Raw genomic sequence first — 16,948 nt, 5'->3', positions numbered from 1 at the left:
GGCCGAGGAGCCCGGGGGTCCCGGGGGTCCCCCGCGCAGGAAGAAGTCCCGCTCGGGCCTCCGCCGCGCCTTCAGCTGGCTGCGGGTCAAGCGGCGCAAGAAGAAGGCGGCGGGGGCCGAGGGAGCGGAGCCGGCCGCCCCCCGGGCCAAGAAGGCGGACGACAAGGCCAAGAGGGCCAAGGGCAAAGGCCGAGGTAAGGCGGCCGGACACCTGGGCAGAGCGGCGGGGGCGCCGAGGGTGCAGCGCCGGGGGGGGGCGTGGGGGGCTCCGCAAGGGGCGGGGTGTGTTGGAGTTGGAATGGTGACCCTTTGGGTGCTGGTACTGGGGAGCGAAGAGCTCAGGGTTCAGCCCAAATCCCCGTCTTGTGCCCCTAAGACGCAGCACGCTCCTCTCCTGAGCGGAGAAGACCTCGACTTGGTTAGGGATCCCTGGCTTAAGCAGGAAGTACTAGCATGGCACCGAGGCAATTCTCCCTCCCTCAGGCTCACCCAGGTTTTGCCCTCTGCTGAGTCAGGGGGTGAAAGACTTGACTCTCTGGCCTGTGGCCTTTGGGAGAGGCAGGTGGCTTTAGGTCTCTGGTGGGAGTCCCCTAGGATCTAGAAGGTCAGCGGCCTTCACACAGGAGTTTCTGCCCTCCAGGTGGATCCGGGTTTCCAACCCCACAAAGGGCCCAGCTTGGGGCATAGCATACCTGAGGTTATTAATAGTGTTAGCTTTTCCTACCTGTCCCCACCCCCCACCTCATCGCTCACCTGGGCCAAACTGCAAACACGCCCCATTGGGGGTGGCGAGCTCATGATCTCAGCACCAGTGGCCCCTCCCCATCTCTGGTTCCCCAAACCCTGTTACTAACAGTATTGAAGTGGGCTTACAGACAGGAAACTGAGGCCCGAGCTAAACGGATTGGGGTTGGATACTTAGAAGAGCAGCGATTTCTCCTTCTTTCTGAGTTGGAGTCTCTGATTTCCTCTCAGACCTGATGGGTCGGCAGTCTGTGAGGAGGGGAAGCGGATCTGGCCCATCTCAGCTAGGGTTACTGTACTTTTCTGCCACTTTTTTTTTCCTTTCTTCCAATTCTCCCTGTTCCTGTCTTCTATTTGGTGGAGAGGGCCTCCGTCTCTCTAAGAAGGCGGGTCCTCCTTAGGCCTGCTGACCTTGGAAGTCTACCTTTCCTATACTTCTGCTACTCAGCTGGAGGTGAGGTGCGGAAATGGCAGGGTGTGTGTGTACCCATCCCTTCTGTTTACTCTCTCACAGTCCTTTAACCACCTCCTTCTGGAGGAGAATTAGAAGGCACAGGGGTCAGGAAGAGGGTGGAAAGCCTCTTGTGGGATTGCATCCGGTGTGATCTTCCTTTTGGATAAAGGCCCTGAACGTCTGGAGCACAGCCACGAATAGAAGCCTGGGCACTGGGGCAAGCATGGCTGGGCCAAACCCTGAGGGAAGATCTGGGTAAGGGGTATTTCCAAAGGCTCTGCCGCCCAAAATGGAGGGGAGTCTGTTCCAAGACTCCACCATTGGGATTCAGTATGCAGTCATCACCATCTCCCTCAAGAGGACACAGGTCAGAACTGCAGCAGGATGGGTTATAGTCAAACTATTAGGCTGGGCAGGCAGATTAGTAGACTAGTGATGTACCCCAGGACAGTGGACACTTTTCCCAGCTTGGAGGCAAGGGACTGGAAATACTGTGGCTCCTGGCTCCAATAGCCTACTTTTAGCTAGGTGCTGGTGGCTCACATTTGTAATCCTAGCTGTTCAGGAGGCTGAGATCTGAGGATCACAGTTTGAAGCCAGCCAGGAAAGGAAAGTCCATGAGACCCTCCAATTAACTAACAAAAAAGCCAGAACTGGAGTTGTGGCTCAAGTAGAGTGCTAGCTTTGAGCACAAAAGCTCAAGGACAGTCCCCAGACCCAGGAATAGCATTGGGTTGATGGCCAAACCGCCTTCTGCCTTCTTTTTTTTTTTTGGTCCTTGTGGGGCTTGAACTCTGGGCCTGGGCGCTGGCCTATAGCTCTTCAGCTCAAGGCGAGCACTCTACAGCTAGAGCCACAGTGGCACTTCCAGTTTTCTAGTGGTTTATTGGAGATAAGAGTCTCATGGACTTTCCTGCCTGGGCTGGCTTTGAACTGTGATCTTCAGCTCTCAGCCTCCTGAGTAGCTAGGATTACAGGCGTGAGCCACCGGTGCCTGGCTCTGCCTTCTTTTTGATATTGGGTGTTACTCGGTTTCTGGGCAGTGGGTCAGCTTAATTGAGTCCACGTGCATGGGCAACACCCTTTGCCCCTAAACTGTTGTTTCCCTAGGTCTGGAGGAGGTTCCAGGTACGACTGAAGGAAGTCCTGTTCCCTTTTTCTTCAGCCTCCTATTATTCTAATTGTTTCCTTGTCACCTGCTTGGCCCAGCTTCTCTGTTTATTAAGAGAAATAAATCTGATCTCTCTAATCTCCACTGGCAAGGCTGGTCAGAAAGGGAAAGCCCAAAGGCTTAACTCTTTCAGAGAGAACATTCAGAGCAGAGATGAGGGAACGTGGGAAGGAGAGTATCTAGAAGATTCCTGGGAAGTCAGAAAGGAGATTCAAGTCCTGGCTCCTCTCATTTGGCTACGTTACTATAAGAGGACACAGGTCAGAACTGCAGCAGGAACATTGAGCTTCAGTTCTCCAAGGTTCCTGTAATGCCCTCACTATCCTGAGCAGACTTAGCAGGAAAGAGGAAATCTGACACTGATTATTCTGGAGAGGTCCGAAGCCCTGTATCCATTATCTCATGAGATCCAATTTGCAGGTGAAAAAACTGAGGCTCAAAGATTGTGACTGATTTGACAAAGCTGAAACTGATTGAATCTTAGATCACCTGCCTCAAAGGTGCTCTGTCCATGATTTTCCCAAGGAGCTCAAGTTGGGGTGAGGCTTATAGCTTATCTTTTCCTGCTCATTCTATAGAGGGGAACCATCCAGAGAGAAGTGAGGGACCTCAGTTGAAGGGAGAGTGTTATCAGAGTTAGGCAAATGAATGTTTAAGTTCTGGTGCAGCTATAGCAAAAATCCTAACATTGAACAAGGACTTAGTTGGCCAACAGATTCCATTACTGTCTCATGAGGCCTTCTCATAGGTGGAATTCTCTGGACAAGGCCATGATTTTTTTTGTTGTTTTTTGTCAACCAGCCATGATGGGTTTGAGACTTTTCTTCAAGATTCTTTTCACAAGAGATGGTATGAAAAGTATATTAGGGCTGGGTGCTGGTGGTTGACATCTATAATTCTGGTTACTTAGGAAGCTGAGATTTAAGGTCCAGCCAACCTGGGCTGAAAAAAATCTATGAAAATCTTATTTCCAATTAACCATCAAAAAGCTGGAAGTGGAGGTGTGGATCAAGTGGTAGAGCACCACTCATGAGTGAAACAGCTAGCAACAGCACAAAGAAGGCCTGAGTTCAAGCCCTAGTACTGGCACCAACAAAAAAATAAAAAAGGAAAATAACATTATATTAAAAAGAAGTTGCTGTAGAAATGAAAAATGGTTCTATTACTGTGTTTGTAAGTTCCATTCACCTGAGCTCCAAAGATCAAGTAGAATGTGCTTTGCTGTCCTTCTCCCCTTCCCCCCGCCCCCCAGCCACATGATACTGGGAGGTTATTCACCCCTCCAAACCTCACTTTTCTTATCTGTAAAATAAGGAGAACAAATCCTAGTTTTATAGGAGTGTTTCAAGGATCCACTTAGATTAGAGGCATGAAAGTACGTTCGAGAGCAGATGCAGATGATAGCAAGATTCTGCTGTTTGAGGCTGGGCACTTGAGCACTAGTTAGTTCATCTGATCCTTGTTTGAAAAAACAACTAACTTGGTTATATACCTCAGCTAGCCACAGTGGTGATGATTACCAACTGGGACTCCAGAAGCTGGAGCCTCACATTTGCCTGACTGGAAGACTTAGATAAAAGAAGTTAAAAACAACAAAAGCAAACAGAAATTCATATTTTCCAGAAATATCACCTGGACTCTAGACAAGTGTGTGGGGAGGAAGTGTTTCTAGGACTTATGCCAGCACTGGGGCCCAGCAGGTAATCAGGGAGGTGCTCAGAGGAGGTGAGCTGGGTATGGAAGGAGGGATGGCTAGAGAACTAACAGGAAGGCCGCTCAAATGCCAGACCCAAGCTGGGCATTTTCCTGGGTTAGGAGGTGAGCAGTTATCACTACATAGGGGTGAGGAAAACCAAAAGGCCTCTAAGAAGGAAAGCAAGTTGCGCAAGGTCACTGGGCTTCATGCCTTTGAAAAGGACATACTCCTTCCTAGCTAGGGTCAGGTCTTGTTCGGAGAATGCCTGAGGATGAGAAGGCCAGTGCAGTGTTGTCTGTCTGTGTCTGGCAGGGACAGTGACAGGGTTCCATGGTTTGCCCCAAACGCCACACTCTCCAAAGTGAAGTGAATTTGTGACTGTGGAATCTTAGGCAGGACCATAACTCCCCCAGTGGCTGGAGTGGTGATGTGGTTCTGGTAGAGTTCAGGCTCATCAGAGACTGAATTGTAATCCTAGGAGCTCCCTGCAGCCTCACTGAGAAAGGGTGTGCCTTGGTGTGGTCCAGGGGTTTAAACTGAGGGTTTTTTTTTTTTTTTTTGGTCCGGTCGTGGGGCCTGAACTCTGGGCCTGGGCGCTGTCCCTCAGCTCTTCAGCTCAAGGCCAGCGCTCTACCACTCGAGCCACAGCATCACGTCCAGCTTTTTTCTTTTTGGTTATGTGGTGCTGAGGAATCGAACCCAGGGTCTCAGGCATGCAAGGCAAGCGCTCTACCACGGAGCCACCTTTCCAGCCCTTATCTTCACTTTTTTATTCAGTGAAAACTCCTATCCCTCAAGTCCCAGCTCCCGTTCTTTTTTTTTTTTTTGTGCCGGCCCTGGGGCTTGAACTCAGGGTCAGTCCCTGAGCTGCTTTTGTTCAAGGCTAGTGTTCCACCACTTGAGACACAGCTTCACTTCTGGCTTTTATTTTATTTTATTTTTTGTCAGTCTTGGGACTTGAACTCTGAGCCTGGGTTTGTCCCTCAGCTCTTCAGCTCAAGGCTAGCGCTCTACCAATTGAGCCACAGCACCACTTCCAGTTTTCTGAGTAGTTTATTGGAGATAAGGGTCTCATAGGCATTCCTGCCCAATCTGGTTTTGAACCATGATCCTCAGATCTCAGCCTCCTGAGTAGCTAGGATTACAGTAGTGAGCCACCGGCACCCAGCTACTTCTGGCTTTTTAAGAAGTGTATTATAAGAGAGCTGGGAATGTGGCTTAGTGATAGAGTGCTTGCCTAGCATAAATGAAGCCCTGGGTTCGATTCCTCAGTACCAACCACATAGAAATAGCCAGAAGTGGTGCTGTGGCACAGTTGTAGAGTGCTTGCCTTGAGCAAACGAAGCTCAAGGACAGTGCTCAGGCCCTGAGTTCAAGCCCCAGGGCTGGCAAAAAAAAAAAAAAAAAAGTTTATTATGAGTTTCACAGACTTTCCTGCACGGCTGGCTTCACACCAGGATCCTCAGATCTCAGCCTCCTGAGTAGCCACCTGTGTTCCTGGCTCAGGTCTTTATAATACTCTCTAAAGCCCCTAGGATTTCTCCAGCAGCCTGCTGAAGAGATTTGGAATTGGGCAGTGTTAGTTTTTGAGGTTACCTTCTTCTTGGGGTATCTCAATGTCCTTAGCCTTGGGCCTAAATCATTGTAATGGGGACAAGGACTTCTCTTTGCCATGAGGTACATTCTACAGTAGAGTGTGGGTACTATAGCAAAATATGCTTGCCCAGACGGGATAGAAACCTTCTCAGTTTTATAGATACTAAGTACATGTTATGAAGCAGGCACTATCGTGAGGATGAATAAGAGAAACAAGGTCCTGGTCCTCATGAACCTCAGAATTTCAGTGGCCTGGTTGGAGAGGCTCAGACAGCAAGCAAATAAATAATACTAAAAAAAAAAAAGAAAAAGGAACCAAAGAGGAAACAAATCTCTGGGGGAGATTCAGGGATGGCTTCCCTGAGGAGGTAACACCTGTGCTAAGAATTTTGGAGGATTGGGAGGGTGGAGGAATGGAATTACCTGAGTGTCTGATGGGCTAGGCTAGCTTGGCTTTCTGGGTTCTGTGGAGCACAGGGATGACCGTTCTTCACTATTTGGATAACCTGAGGTCAGGAACTAGGCTGACTGACTTTTCTCTCTTCTGCTTTGCCAGTACAGTGCCTGGCACTAAGTGGCATCTGTAATTAAGAGATGATCCAATATGGGCTCCCACAGCATAGACTTCTCAGGATCCTAGATACCCAAAATTGGTGGTCTGCCAGGGGGAACTTGCATGCCACATACAAACAGATGAGACCCAAGCATGGGGCTGGTAATCCTAGCTACTCAGGAGGCTAAGGATCGAGATTCAAAGTCAGCCTAGCAGGAAGGTCTGTGAAACTCCTATCTCCAATTAACCACCAAAAACCAGGAAGTGGCGCTCTGGCTCTAAGTGGTAGAACTGCTAGCCTTGAGCAAAAGATCTCAGGGACAGTGCCCAGGCTCTGAGTTCAAGCCCCATGACTGACCAACCCCCCAAAACAAACAAACAAACAAAAAAGCAAAAACCCAACTCAACCCAAACCACCCCAGAAGATCACCAAACAGCTGAGGCCCAAAGGAGAGAGTGACTTGTTCAAGATCACACAGCAGCCAGCCTTAGAGGCAGGATCTGGAGCCCATACCTGCCTGGCTGCTTTTAGCTTCTCTACTCTTTTGTTCAGACTTCCAACAGAAAAGCCATACCCAGAGAGGCAGCTCTAACAGGAAGAGATGAAGGAAGCCAGATTTCTTTCTCTACTTCCTCCTTTACCTCTTTCCCTCCAGTATATACCTTCAAACCCTGTTCACCTACATCCCAGTGTTCTGCCAGAACTTCTCCTTAGGTCTGGGTGAGATGCTCAATCAGTGGGTTCTCCCCTCTCCGTTCCTTCTGGAGTTCTGGAAAACAGGGTTGCTAGGCAGGGCTGCTGAACTGGGGGTGTGGGGATAGGGTCCAAACCTGTGGTCAGGGAAGTCTACACACTGATATCAGCAGAGGGCAGAGTGGCTCCCCCTTACCCCTCTGCCCCTTGGAAATCCCCTCTCCACCAGCCTTCAGAGCTTCTTAACTGCTCAGAGCCTGTCACATGCTGAAGAAAACTACTGAGAGGAGGCATTATTCATTGTCTGAATGTGCACAGTTGGGTGGGGAGATAGGGTGGGCAAACCCCCAAGGCCACTTCTAGCTCCTTGGCTGACTTGGGGAAGGAAGTGGGTGAAAGCAACCCCTTAGAGTGAAATCTCTGCCTACCCCTGCTGTGGTCTGTACTACTCTACAACATGCCCTTCTGCTCCGCTGTCCTTGGGGCTAGTTCAGTATGGGACTGTCAGCTCCACTCACTGGGTACCCAGCTCTGTGGGGAGTTGGAGGGAGTCAGAGAGACAGCTCAGCTTATATAGGCTTTGAATCGTCATCTTGTGGCAAGTGTGATACCTGCAAGCAACTCCTGGTGTGTGTGTGTGTGTGTGTGTGTGTGTGTGTCTGTCTGTCTGTCTGTCTGTCTGTCTGACTGTCTGACTGTGGCCAAGTTAGGCCTCCTTTCTGCTTAAGATACCTAGGCTTTGAATCGTCATCTTGTGGCAAGTGTGATACCTGCAAGCAACTCCTGGTGTGTGTGTGTGTGTGTGTGTGTGTGTGTGTGTGTGTGTCTGTGTGTGTCTGTCTGTCTGTCTGACTGTCTGACTGTGGCCAAGTTAGGCCTCCTTTCTGCTTAAGATACCATCTCCTGTAAGTCTTTAACCAAAAGGCACCCAAACCTAATCCTGTCTCATGAGCCTTCCATACCAGCCCCTTCTTTCTCCAGCCCTACCTTGCCTCACCTTGCTGGGGCAGAGGGCAGTACTCCTCCTCAAAATCTTGGATTAGGCACTGTCTTTTGTATTTTTTGTCAGTCATGGAGCTTCAGTTCAGGGCTTGGGTGCTGTCTCTGAGCTTTTCTGTTCAAGGTTAGTGCTCTACCACATTAGCCACAGCTCTACTTTAGGTTTTCTGGTAGTTATTTGGATATAAGAGTCTCACAGACTTCCCTGCCCCAGCTGGCTTCGAATCTCAAGCCTCAGATCTCAGCATCCTGAGTAGCTAGGATTGCAGGTCGAGCCATCAGTGCTCAGCTAGGCACTGTCTTTGTAAACAAACGTGTCATCACTACCACCAAGCATCACAACCACAACAGCTACCAGGGCTAGTACCCAAGTAGCCACTACTGCTTCTGCACATAGTTAGGCAACCCTAACCATTTCCTTCTCTACCAGCTTCTAGATAGCACACAGGGCACACTGTGCTGAGCCTGGGGTCACTGAGGAGTGAGGCAGTCCCTGCTCCTGAGAAATTGCTGGTTGGAAAGACAAACATAAATAAAAATAAATGGGTGTTTATTTGTTTGAAGATACACTCTTGCTATGTAGTTCAGACTCGTCTTGCATTTGAGATTCTCCTGCCTCAGTCCCCTGAGTGCTGGAATTACAGGTGTGCCCTACCACATCCAGCTATAAATGGATGTCTTGAGGAAAGTGGGAAAGGGATGGTGGTATACAAGGTGCTGTGGAACCCTGAGGTTTGAGCAGTAGTGTATTAGGGTGGCCCTCATGGCTATGAGAATACAGAAAAGAGCCACGTAGGGGTATGCATAGGAAAACAGTGTCCAGCAGGGGATTGTGGAGGAAAAAGCATTTTCTAGATAGAGGTGGAAGAGGCCAGCCTGGTGGGTGAGCGCATCTCCTGCAATAATACATTCCCAGTTTCCTTCAAGACTTTGCTCACTTGAGCTCAACTTATGCCAAGGGATTTGTACTTACCTTTCAGTAAGTACTGCTTACTACTCCCTCATACTACCTATCCCCTCTATGAGCCTTAGTTTCCCCATCTGTAAATGAGAAGTCCTTTCCAGCTTTGACACTAGGACCCTCTATGTAAAGAGGAGAGACTGGTGCACATAACTTGGTACACAGGCTATGGCATTGTTGTGGGTTAATAAGATACCAACCCTTAAGGGGCTGCACTGATGTTAAAACTCTTAGAGAGGGATGGGATCAGCTTTTCTTTATTTTTTTGTGCCAGTAGTAGAGCTTGAACTCAGGACCTGGGTGCTTTCCTTAGCTTTTCTGCTCAAAGCTGGAGCTCCATCATTTGAGCCATAGCTCTGCTACAGGCTTCTTGTGATCAATAGGAGATAAGAGTCTCACAGACTTTCCTGCCTTGGCTGGCTTTGACTCCTGATCATCAGATCTCAGCCTCCTAAGTAGCTAAGATTACAGGTATAAGCTACCAGGGGCACCAGGGGTTTCTGGACTTTGCAGGGAGAGAACAGGATACCCTGGAGCCACTGGAGAGAAAGGCAGCATGATGTAGTAGAGGGGCTTGCCCAGCTGGGAGAAATGATGAGTCATGCCACACAGGGATTAGAACGGAGGGCTCTGGACTCAAGCCCGGGGCTTTCTCCTCTGCTATACCATGCTCGCCCCTGGTTGGAGAGACCGCACAGACTGACGGTAGTGACATTACTCAGGCTGTAGGACAGTGTTGGGGAGATTCCTAAACAAAAATGTGTGTAAGGGAAGATAATTCAAAGACACAAGCTGCATAGATAAAAGCGGATAAGAGCCGTTCACGTTTATCTACAAGTTCCATTACTTAACATATACACAAACAATCCAAGTACAGATACAGTCAGACACTCCACAATCATAATTATACTGATATATGCAAACACAGATGATTAGTTTTGTTTTTGTTTTGTTGTTGTTGTTGGTAGTGGTGGTGGTGGGGCTTTAGCTCTGGGCCTGGATGCTTTTCCTGAGCTCTTCAGCTCAAGGCAAGCTCTCTACCACTTGAGCCACAGCACTACTTCTGGGTTTCCAGTGGTTTACTGGATATAAGAGTCTCAAGGACTTTCCTTCCAGGGCTGGCTTTGAACCATGATCTTCAAATCTCAGCCTCCTGAGTAGCTAGGATTCCAGGCGCAAGCCACCAGGGCCCAACTAGATGACTAGTCTTATAGACAAACATTTATACATACATGTATAAAGACTGTTTTATATACTCAAACACACAAAAATCTGATATTCAACCCCTTGAGACAGTCACAATTATATAAGCAAACACAAATACACAGCTGGGAGCCAGTGGCTCCCAGTATTTAAGCCAGTGGCTTAAATACTCAAGAGGTTCAGATTGGAGAATGGTGCTTTAGAAGCCAGCCCAGCTAGACAAATCCAAGAGACTTTTTATCTCTAATCATGAGCAAAAAGCTGGAAATGGAGTGTGGCTCCAATGGTATGAGTAAAAATGATGAGGGAAAGGTTGATGTTCAAGTCCCTTGTACCAACACACGCACACACAACACATCCAAACATGCAAACAGATTTGATGACATGAAAAAAACCCAAATGATTGGACAGATGAACCTACATATTCAAGATCCAGCTACAGAACTATGTAGTTAGGTTCAAGCATATGATTACACACAAATGTCCAACTACTGTCATCCTTGCAGGTCGTATAGAGACAATAAGGGGAGAAGTGTTGACATGGAGCAGTGGGTATTGGCTTCAGTCTGGTTTGGTTCTTTCTGAGTAAAATGGATATGTACTTTTACCTTATGGAATTATTTTGTGGATGAATGACATGATTCAGGAAAGCAGGTAACAGTGTTTCATATGTATTCATAAGTATTAAGAGAGCCAGGAGCTGGCGGCTCACACCTGTAATCCTAGCTACTCAGGAGGTTGAGATCTGAAGATTGTGGTTCAAAGCCAGCCCAGGCAGGAAACCCTGTGAGATTTGTTGTTGTTGTTGTTCGTGGGGCCTGAACTCTGGGCCTGGGAGCTGTCCCTCAGCTCTTCAGCCTAAGGCTAGCACTGTAGTGATAGAGCCACAGTGCCACTTCCGGCTTTTTCTGCTTATGTGGTGCTGAGGAATCGAACCCAGGGCCCCATGCATGGAAGGCAAGCACTCTACCACTAAGCCACCTTCCCAGCCCTCCATGAGACTCTTATCTCCAATAAACCACCAGAAAACTGGAAGTGGCGCTGTGGCTGAGTGTGGTGGAGCTCAGCCTTGAGCTGAAGAGCTGAGGGACAGCGCCCAGGCCCAGAGTTCAAGCCCCACGACCTGCCTCCGCCCCTCCCCCCCAAAAGTACATAAAAGGCTGTTATTGCCGGGCATGGTGGTTTACAGCTATAATCCCAGCTACTCTTGAGGTAGAGGAGACCTCGTGATCTGGGAGGAAACAGCAGCCTGGGCAAAAATTTGAGATCCTATTTGAAAAATAACTAAAGCAAAAAAATAAAAATAAAAAAGGCTGCGAGTTATAGCTTAAGTAGTAGTGTCTGCCCAGCGCCAAAGCGATGCTTGGGTTCTAACTCCCGTACCACCTAAAAAAGGATGCGTCCATTACTTTGAACACCACAAGTGCGGAAGTACAGTTCTCTACATTGGTATACTCGGGCGCCCTGGAGATCCACAGACACATGACACTCCCGGGGTGGTGGCTGGTGGGACTCAGCAGTAGCAGGGGTCCGGACCCTGCCTGTCTGGAGGCCAGCCCCCAGTTTTCCCAGATCCTTTGCGGTCCTCGTTGAGGCGGTTCCTGGTCTGGGAGAGCGGGGCCACTCGCCGGCCCCACCTGGATAGGCTGAGCCTTTCCCCGGAGCGCCCTGGGCGGGGCGGCTCAGCAGGTCTCCCAGGTCCTGGGAGGCGCGGAATCCACCAGACGCGAGCAAGACCCCGCCCACATTTGACCACGCCCCTTAATGGCCATTGGCCGCAGAGCACGGGGGCGTGGCCGGTCTGGGGCTGGGGGCGCCCGCGGAGGCAGCCCGCGCGTCTCGTTGCCTCCCTCCCGGGGCTGCGGGCCCGCGGCCGAACTGGCTGGGCCGCGCTCGGGTTTCCGCGCCGCCTCCCGTGCCCACCATGGGCAACTCACACCACAAGAGGAAGGCCCCCAGCGGCCCACGGGTCCGCAGCTTCTGGCGGTTTGGGCGTTCGGCGAAGCGGCTCGCAGGTAGGGGGTGGGGGCGGGGCAGGGAGGAGGGTCTCTGCGGCGGCGGCGGCCTCTGCGCTGCCCCCTCCCGAGGCCTGATGGGCTTGAGTTGTGGGGGGTCCGAGAGTCCCCGACCAGACCCCACCCCTCACTTGCACACAGACACTCACGTACACACACTTGCCCACGCGCGGACACATGTACATGTTCACATTTTACATAGTCGCGCACACACGCGCACACATGTGTGGACATGCGGAGACAAAAATCACATACACAACCACAGCTACACGAAATGGGATGAACAGATCCTGACACAGGTATATATGCATACCTGTGCCTGCGGCTTACATGGCCACACGAACTACACCCACGCGCAGATGGAGACACACGGGCACACACGCCAGGCATGTAAGTGCTGGTGCCCAGCGTCTTAGGAACACAGATAAACACGCGGTTCACTACCGCACAGCCCACCAGACTCAGGCTCACAAGCAGGCTACCCGAAGGCACGAACACACACACACACACAATCACAATGTTCCCCAAACCTTATCCCCCACAGGCTGAAAGTTTGCTGGAGGGAGGGGAGACAAAGGTGGAGGGGAGAAGCAGGAAACCCGGGGTTGGAGGCTCCGGACCGCCTCCATCTGGCGCGATCGGGAGTCGGACTGGTTCTCTTGGCTCCCTCCCCGCCCCCACCGCGCCACCGGGGCCTCTCCCTGTTCCCCAACCCCCTGCAGTCCCCGAGGTCGCTGCCGCATCTCCCCCCTTTCATTGCAGCCACCGAGCTGGAACGCAGCAGCAGCAGCAGCAGCTCTATCCGGCGTGCTGCGGGATCCCTCCGCGGGTCACATTCCAGTCTCTAAGGGTGGGAGCTTAGGGAATGGGGGAGGGCTTCCAATCCCAAGGCGGGGACATGGCATTCCTGGTTTCTCCAACCCGTGCGGCGATTCAGGATATCCTGAGAATCCCATGGGGTGCTGTAGGAGCGGCTGTTTAGGGTGTCTGTTTTTCCCACCTTGTGAATCCAAGGTGGGAAAAACCCTGTCCCTCCAGGTACGGGATCTTCAACAGACGCGGGTACCTTAGGGGATACCTGCTGGTCTAGAGGAGTGAGAAACCCGAGGACAGGGTGGAGGGGCTCCTGTAGTGGGAGAATCCACGGTATGTTCCCAGGATGGCTCACATTCCTAGAGGTTCAGCACCGGATTAAGCACCGAGTCTGATGATCTCATCTCTCATCAGCCCTCCACATCGGGGGCTATGGGAAGAGCCTCACTGGAAGAGACTGGATCTGTGTTTTCTGTGTGGTTCTGGCATAGGTTCTAGTGACCTTGGGCAGGTTCCAATAATTTTCCTGGGTCTTCTGACTCCTTCAAGGAGACTTATCTATACATTAGGCAACTATAATGTAAGTGATTTCTGGGACCCCTATAGCTCTGGCTAGTTATCTCATGGATGCAAAGACCCCCGAGGTCTAAGAAGAGGGCCTTGTTCAAGGTCATTTGCATATGGTGGTTTCAGCAGTAATGATGCTCAAACTAACATTAGGAAAGGGTTAATTAAGTTCAGGTGGGCTCTCAATTCTCAGAAAGTGGATGTTGGTAAGAGACTCCCTCCCGTAGTGTTCCTACAGTTCTCAAGTTCTGGCTGTGGCTGAGCCAGCTGGGCTGGGGTTGGTTTGCTCTGGATAGGCTCTTCATCTATCCTCTGATAGCTGCTCTGATACAGTGGTGGTTTCCTGAGAACCAGCTGTGGGTCCATGCTTGTGACTATTTGTGATAGATAAGAGAGAAGATAAGAAGTCTTGTTAAAACTAGTTGTCCACTCCTCACTGTTGTAACCTTAGCTTCTCAGAGGCTTAGATCTGAGGATCAAGATTTGAAGTCAGCTCAGGCAAAAAAGTCGAGACACTCTTATCTCCAGTTAACCAGCAAAAAAGCCAGATTGGAGGTGTGGCTCAAGTGGTTGAAGTGCCAGTATGAGCGGAAAGGCTAAGAGTGGGAGGTTCTGAGTTGGAGTCCTAGAATCTGCGTGCGTGCGTGCATGAGTGCGTGCATGTGTGTGTGTGTGTGTGTGTGTGTGTTCACGTGCGTATATACACACAAACACACAAAGGCTGTCCTAGGCTCATGTGCAGTGATACACTCCATAACACTCTATAGAGTTCCAGGTAGCCTGAACTACTTAATGAGATTCTGTCTCAGAAAACTAAAACAGAACATGTTTAAGGTTTCCTACCCACTGGAGAAAAAATCCTGGGGTTTCCAGCAACCGTTATGCCCTGCTGAACCCCTGCTGCCCCTTGAAGGTTAACCAGGCTTTATTGTGTACCTAAAAAATCAGAAAAGCATTGTCAAAGCAAATAGAAATGCCAGGGCTGAGGGATATCTGAAGCTACAACAAAAGCTTGGGAGCTGGGGGTCAGCTATAGAAAGCTGAGCTGTGGTCTTAATTCTGTCTTTTTAAGTACAGGATTGGAGCTGATCCTGTATTGTTGATTTAGTGAGGGGCAGAGTTGGGACTGAACTCGGGCTTAGAGATAAAAGTAGTAAAGTCCCCTTCCTTTACTTGTGCTGAGCAGTCAAAGGTTTCTTAGACTCAGTCTCTGCTGCTCTAGGTGTGGGATGATTGGGGATTGAGTACTTACTCATTTGATTAGGTGAGAGGAAGAGGGAGAAAGCGCAAGGCAGCCAGAGAGGGCTGAAGTGTGTAGGCCATAGGGAGCCAGTGAAGATGTTTGAGCAAGGAAGAAGCCTTACAAAAGTGTGTTAGGAAGATGGCCCTAGGGCTGGGGCAGGTGCCGGCAGGACAGGTTGGGGAGTGGAGTGGTGAGAGTGGAAGCTCAAGCTATTGCAGTAATTCAGGGGAGAGGTGATGAGGTGAGTGCTGGGGGCCGGGTGGGGGCTGTGGGAGTGGAAAGGAGAGGAGGAGGCAATAGAGTTGACAAGATCTGGGATTAATCAGATGGTAAACTAAGGTGTAGGGAGGGCTGCTTAGTTATAAGAGGTAGCAGAGATGGGAAGGCAGAGATAAAAAATAATGTCCTATGGTAACTGTTTACATTAATTCATTTGTCTTGCAACAGTTCAGTAAACAAAGTGTGTGTGTGCAAGTGTGCATGTATGTGTTTGTGCATGTGTGCATGTGTGTGCACACACTGGTACTAGGGTTTGAACTCAGGGCTTAGGCACTGTCCCTTAACTTTTTTTTTTTTTTGCTGTTGTTGTTGTTGGTTGTGGGGCCTGAACTCTGGACCTGAACTCTGGGCCTGGGTGCTGTTCCCCAGCTCTTCAGCTCAAGGTTAGCACTCTACCACTTGAGCCATAGCACCACTTCTGGCTTTTTCTATTTATGTGGTGCTGAGGAATTGAACCCAGGGCCTCATGCATGTAAACACTCTACTACTGAGCCACCTTCCCAGCCCCTCCCTTAGCTTTTTAGTTCAAGGTTAGAGCTCTACCATTTGAGCCACAACTCCACTTCTGTTTTTTTGGTGGTTAAATGGAGATAAGAGTCTCACAGATGGGGCTGTGAAGGTGGCTCAGTAGTAGAGCGCTTGCCTTGCATGCAAAAAGAAAAAAGCCGGAAGTGGCTCTGTGGCTCAAGTGGTAGGTAGAGTGCTAGCCTTGAGCTGAAGAGCTGAGGGATAGTGCCCAGGCCCAGATTTTGGGCCCCACGACTGGACCCCAAAAAAAAGAGTCTCACAGATTTGTTGGCTTGGCCTGGCTTTGGCCCTCAGTCCTTAGATCTCAGCCTCCTGAATAGCTACAACTACAGGCATGAACCTGTGCCCAGCCAGGAAGGTATTATTCTCTTAATTTTGCGGATGAGAAAGCTAGGGTTCAGAGAAGGAAGTCATTTAAGGAAAGTCACAGAGGTGGCTGAACAGCCTAGCAGAGGATATAGCCTTCATGTTATGACTGTGTGGCTTTTGGGAAAAACACCCTGGGCCCTGGGAACTTATAGAGAGGACCAGTTGAGGAAGCACTCAGGGTAAGTTTAGGGCCTAGAGATTGAACAGGTGGAAAGGGAAGCCCTTGGGAGAGTGGAGAAGGGCCAAGACTGGTGAAATGATGTCTTCCCTCTGCTGGAAAGAGACTGTATAACCTGCTTGTATTCGCAGGCCAACTGAGCACTTGTTTTTGAACCAGTTAGAGAAAGGTGGAGGAACCCAAAGAGAACTACCCTCTTCCAATTCTCCTGCATTTTGTGTGCATTGTGCATTGTACCATCACACGCCCTCTGGATTTTCATATTGTAGATAGGAAGATGGCATTACTAGACTAATTGGAATTCTTTCCATTTTTCCTCCTGCTCTAGAACTGAGACACTAGGGTCTTTGGTAGGTTCCATAGCTGGAGAAAGGCCTTTCTTCCCCTTTTCCATGTCTGCTTACTTGTGACTAGCTGTGTGGGAGCCTTGGGCCTTCAGATAAGGGACTTGTCCAGCTCTCTTTGATCTCAGGAATCTGTAATAAGCTGAACCCCCTTGTGGCTCTAGACCCTGACCCCAAGTGGGGAACACCTACATTCTTTCTAGAAGCAAGAGTTATTCCTGCAGAGAGCTCATTGGAGGTCATCTGTCCAGCTCTCCATATCACAGATCAAGAAACCTGGGGCCCAGAAAAGGGTCAAGCCTGATGTGTCAAGTTGCATTAAAAGGCTTCCAGAGCTCAAACCTGACTTCCAGGCCTGTGAGATGTCTAGTCTGGGCTCGTAATTCCCCTGCTTCTCAAACGGGGGATAAGACTTCAGATGGGGCAAGCTGCTGGGGAGAGATAGGGAGCTGACTTTAAGTGTCCTTTATCAGACCTTATCTTAATGGTCCTTACTTCCACTTGAGATTGGTGGAGAGCTCTGGAAGTGGGTAGGAACATG

General features: G+C 49.9%; 1 protein-coding gene across 1 annotated transcript in view; it reads left to right on the top strand.

Annotated features, from left to right (window-relative positions):
- The window catches only part of Kiaa1522 (KIAA1522 ortholog), a 30,837-nt gene that overhangs the window by 1,506 nt on the left and 12,383 nt on the right, over positions 1 to 16,948 (top strand). Inside the window, exon 2 of the mRNA XM_013020491.1 lies at positions 8 to 194. Coding sequence (XP_012875945.1) covers positions 8 to 194 — 187 coding nt within the window. The remainder of the gene's footprint in view (positions 1 to 7; positions 195 to 16,948) is intronic.

Source organism: Dipodomys ordii, unplaced genomic scaffold (genome assembly GCF_000151885.1).
Source record: "Dipodomys ordii isolate 6190 unplaced genomic scaffold, Dord_2.0 Scaffold51, whole genome shotgun sequence".
Taxonomy (NCBI): domain Eukaryota; kingdom Metazoa; phylum Chordata; class Mammalia; order Rodentia; family Heteromyidae; genus Dipodomys; species Dipodomys ordii.
This window is presented reverse-complemented; position numbering and strand designations above follow the sequence as displayed.